General features: G+C 44.4%; 1 protein-coding gene across 1 annotated transcript in view; it reads right to left on the bottom strand.

Moving 5' to 3' along the window:
• Positions 1-4,980, bottom strand: part of SPTAN1 (spectrin alpha, non-erythrocytic 1) — an 89,219-nt gene that overhangs the window by 35,204 nt on the left and 49,035 nt on the right. Inside the window, 4 exon segments of the mRNA XM_023510575.1 lie at positions 2,743-2,778; positions 3,505-3,528; positions 4,210-4,337; positions 4,404-4,463. Coding sequence (XP_023366343.1) covers positions 2,743-2,778; positions 3,505-3,528; positions 4,210-4,337; positions 4,404-4,463 — 248 coding nt within the window.

Below are 4,980 nucleotides of genomic sequence, written 5' to 3'. Positions count from 1 at the left end.
ATTATTATTTTTTTTTTTTTTTGGAGACATAGCCTTAAGCTGTTGCCCTGGGTAGAGTGGTGTGGCATCACAGCTCACAGCAACCTCCAACTCCTGGGGTTCAAGTGATTCTCCTGCCTCCACTTTCCAAGTAGCTGGGACTGCAGGTGCCCGCCACAATGCCCGGATATTTTTTTTTGTGTGTGTGTGTGTAGAGACAAAGTCTCACTTTATCACCCTTGGTAGAGTGCCATGGCGTCACACAGCTCACAGCAACCTCCACCTCCTGGCTTAGGCGATTCTTTTGCCTCAGCCTCCCAAGTAGCTGGAACTATAGGCACCCATCACAACGCCTGGCTATTTTTTTTTTTTTGTAGTTTGGCTGGGAGCAGGTTTGAACCTGCCACCCTTGGTATATGGGACCGGGGCCCTACTCACTGAGCCATAGGGTATTTTCTGGTTGCAGCCATCATTATTGGTTGGCGGGCCTGGGCTGGATTTGAACCTACCAGCTCAGGTGTATGTGGCTGCTGCCTTAGCCCCTTGAGCCACAGACGCTGAGCCAGTTTTTCTATTTTTAGTAGAGATACGGTCTCACTTTTGCATAGGCTGGTCTTGAACTCATGAGCTCAAGCAATTCACCTCCCTTGGCCTCCTAGAGTACTAGGATTACAGGCATGAGCCATCATGCCTAGGCCGAACTTTTACAAAGTAGAAATCTCTCCTACCGTGGCGATAACTCAAGTGATATATTCTTAAAGAGCTAGATTGGGAGGGAGAATGGTAGAATTAAGACACAGATAGCCAGTGACATGATCACAAGTACAAATAGGTCACATTAAAAACTTTCTCCTGGGGGTGGCACCTATGGCTCAGTGAGTAGGGTGCAGGTCCCCTATACTGAGAGTAGTGGGTTCAAACCTGGCTCTGGCCAAACTGCAACAAAAAATAGCTGGGCGATGTGGCGGGCGCCTGTGATCCCAGCTACTTGGGAGGCTGAGGCAACAGAATTGCCTAAGCCCAGGAGTTGGAGGTTGCTGTGAGCTGTGACGCCACAGCACTCACGGAGAACAATAAAGTGAGACTCTGTCTCTAAAAAAAAAAAGAAATAAAAACATCCTTCTGGGCAGTGCCTGTGGTTCAGTGGGTAGGGCACCAGCCCCATATATTGGGGGTGGCAGGTTTGAACCCGGCCCCAGCCAAACAGCAACAACAAAAAAACAGCCTGGTGTTGTGTTGGGTGCCTATAGTCCCAGCTACTTGGGAGGCTGAGGTAAGAGAATCGCCTAAGCCCAGGAGTTGGAGGTTGCTGTGAGCTGTGATGTCACAGCACCCTACTAAGGGCAATAAAGTGAAACTCTGTCTCTAAAAATAAAAAATAAAAAAACTTTCTCCCCTGTATTCCTAGTCAGAGTTATGTCCATTCTGGATTGGGCTACAATGTCTACTGCAGTTGGTGACCATCTCTTGTTTCTCTACATCTCTCCTCTGGATTTGGTATCTTTTTTCTTTTTTTGAGACAGAGTCTCACTTTTTCACCCCTGGTAGAGTACCGTGGCATCATAGCTCACAGCAACTTCAAACTCTTAGGCTCAAGCACTTTTCTTGTCTGAGCCTCCTAAGTAAGCTGGGGCTACAGGCGCCTGCCACAGCACCTGGCTATTTTTAGAGACAGGGTCTCGCTCTAGCTTAGAGCTGGTCTTGAACTTGCGAGCTTAGGCACTCTGTCCACTTCAGCCTCCCAGTCTTTTTTTCTGAGATAGAGTCTCAGTCAGCTTGGGTACATACAGTGCCATGGCGACACAGCTCACAGTAACCTCAACCTCACAAAAACCTCCTTCCAACTCTTGGGCTCAAGCGATCTTCTTGCCTCAGCCTCCCAAGTACCTAGAACTACAGGTGCCTGCCAGAACATCTGGCTATTTTTTTTTTAAGAGACAGGGTCTCGCTCTGGCTCAGGCTGATCTTGAACTACGACTTGGTTTCTTCTCTGAAACCTTTCTTAGGCCATTGGAAAAACAGGTTGATAGATGGTGAATGGAAGGTCTACTTTCCTTTCCTTCTAGATTGCAATCTTGGTGGGCCCCTCCTGACAATGCAATGCTGAGAGGAAAACTCTGGCACTGACACGGGTGATAAATTTGACCTAACTGTACCAAGCATTTCAATATGAACATCTTGCTTTTGTGTATCAAACATCACATTTTTTTTTTTTGAGACAGAGCCTCAAGCTGTCCCCCTGGGTAGAGTACCATGGCTTCACTGCTCACAGCAACCTCCAACTCCTGGACTCAAGCGAGTCTCCTGCCTCCGCCTCCCAAGTAGCTGGGACCACAGGCGCCCGCCACAATGCCTGGCCATTTTTTGGTTGCAGCAAGCGAGTCTCCTGCCTCCGCCTCCCAAGTAGCTGGGACCACAGGCGCCCGCCACAATGCCTGGCCATTTTTTGGTTGCAGCCATTATTGTTGTTTGGCGGGTCCGGGCTGGATTCGAACCCGCCACCTTAGGTGTATGTGGCTGGTGCCTTAGCGGGTTGAGCCACAGGCGCCGAGCCAAACATCACATTTTAAGAGATAACAGATTCAGAGAATATAAAGTCAAGATCAAAAAGAAACAAGTCTAATCAAGTCCAGAAATGACCAAAGGCTCAAGATAAACTGAATACTCAGAAAAGGTAAAAGAGTGTAAAATCAGAAAAGAGTGTAAAATGTTTTATGGTTCTATAAAACCCTGAGAAATAATAATTTGCAGAGGAGTTCTTACCTTCCACGGGGAGGCTGTCTTGGAATCAGATTCATCCTGTTCAGAGGAGAAGGTATTTAGGCTATCATCCAGGTACGCACAGAACAACAAAGCACCCAACTTTTCCTTCCATGATGCTTCTATTTGTTCAAGGGGACTATACAAATGAATGAACCTAAACAGCATTTCCCTTCTGTAATTTAGAAATTATTATGGCTAGTAACAAACTGAAATGATGGCTAAGAAAAACTAAACAAGGAGAAAAAAGTTCCAAATTTTACTTAGTAGAAGAAATGGGGAGAATGAGGAAATTTACTAAGACATCTACCAACTTTTATTTATGTCAAACTCATAGGATTTTTTGAAAGAGGCAAAAAATATTAATGAAAGCTATGGAAAAATTTAGAAAAGTGAGGAGATAAATTTTTTTTTATCTTTGTGCTTGGCAGTGTGCAACTGCAGTCTCAGCCATCATACTTATAAGGCTGAGTCAGGAGGATCACTTTAGCCCAAGAGTTTAAGAGCAGTCTGGGCAGTATAGCAAGACATTACCTCTTAAAAAACAAGCAACCCCCACATTCTACCCGAAAATCAATCAATTTTTGTCTTTTGGAAAATGGCAAATAGAAATCAATTTCTGGTATTCTGCATAGATTTTTATAAACAAAAGACATCTGTGAGGTTCAGGAATAGAAATTCTTATGAAGAAGCAGTTAACTTTATATTCTTCCCAAGATCTGATGCTTCTCATGTTCAAGTTCCACATAGAGCATCTGGACTTACCCTGGGCATCATGCCATACACCTCCTAGGAGGAGAGAGAGAAACAAGTTTTATTATTAGAGGAAATGCATATTTCTCAGCAATACTCATTACTGTTAAGCCTGTAGACACAGGAGAGAATTATGAAAGGAAAGAGAGGTATGTTAGCCCAATTTTCTAGCAGAACTTCTTAAGAGTCAAGAATTTATATGTAAAACTTTTTTAAATTTAAGGAACTTGGGCGGCGCCAGCCCCATATACCAAGGGTAGTGGGTTTGAACCTAGCCCCAGCCAAACTGCAACAAAAAAGTAGCTGGGGGTTTTGGCGGACGCCTGTAGTCCCAGCTACTCGGGAGGCTGAGACAAGATAATTACCTAAGCCCAAGAGCTGGCGGATGCTGTGAGCTATGATGTCACAGCGCTCTACTGAGGGCAAGAGAATGAGACTCTGTCTCTAAAAAAAAAAAATTAAAAATTAAGGAACTCATTAAATTATATTAATTACTCCATAAGCATCAAACAGCTTTCATAACCTTTAATGGGCTTATGGAGAAGAAAAAAGCCCTCCACTGCAAAAGGTGGGGGGGCCACTGCACAAGGACCTGTCCTACAGCCAACCCACAATTTTGTACGTTGAAAGGTGGCCTGTAGGGCTCTAAAGACACAGGAAGGAACCAAGCTGCCTCCTTATGGCAACAAAGCCTTACTCCAAGATGGATACACCTACCTGTTGTTGTACGGCCTGTACCTCCTCTGCCATTAGACCTTCCGACTCTAGGTCTTCAGCTACCTTGTTAATGTCCTTCAGTCGTGACTCATTGGCCTTCAGATCCTTCAAAGTAAAAAGAATAATAACTAAAACCCATAATGGCAAATAAAAGGAAAGGATGAAAACAGATAGTCATGAACTATAGCTTATACCTACAAAGATCCATTCAATATCATCAAACTTCTTTTGAGAGGAGAGAAAACAAGATTTTATTTTTGCTTATTTATTTATTTTTTGAGACAGAGTCTCACTGTGTTGCTTACCCTTGGTAGAGTGATGTTGCATCATAGCTCACAGCAACCTCAAACTCTTGGGCTTAAGTAGTTCTCTTACCTCAGCCTCCCAAGTAGCTGGGACCACAGGTACCTGCAAGAATGCCCGGCCAGTTTTTTTCTTATTTTTAGTAGAGATGGGGTCTTGCTCTTGCTCAGGCTGGTATCGAACTCCTGAGCCACCATGCCCGGTAAGAAACAAGGCTTTAAAAAGTGATGAAGACAGGAATTGTAACTTGTACCTATAATCCCAGCACTCTGGGAGGCTGAAGTAGGAAGATCACTTGAGATGAGGAGTTTGAGACAAGCCTGGACAACATAAAAGACTATCTCTACAAAAAAATTTAAAATATGTTGTGCATAGTGGCATATATTGATAGACCTTGCTACTTAGGAGGACAGCTGGAGGCCAGGAGTTCAGGACCAGCCTGAACAACAGAGTAAGGCACCGGTCACA

The sequence above is a fragment of the Otolemur garnettii genome, unplaced genomic scaffold (assembly GCF_000181295.1).
Source record: "Otolemur garnettii isolate 467f Iridium unplaced genomic scaffold, OtoGar3 scaffold00014, whole genome shotgun sequence".
Taxonomy (NCBI): Eukaryota; Metazoa; Chordata; class Mammalia; order Primates; family Galagidae; genus Otolemur; species Otolemur garnettii.
This window is presented reverse-complemented; position numbering and strand designations above follow the sequence as displayed.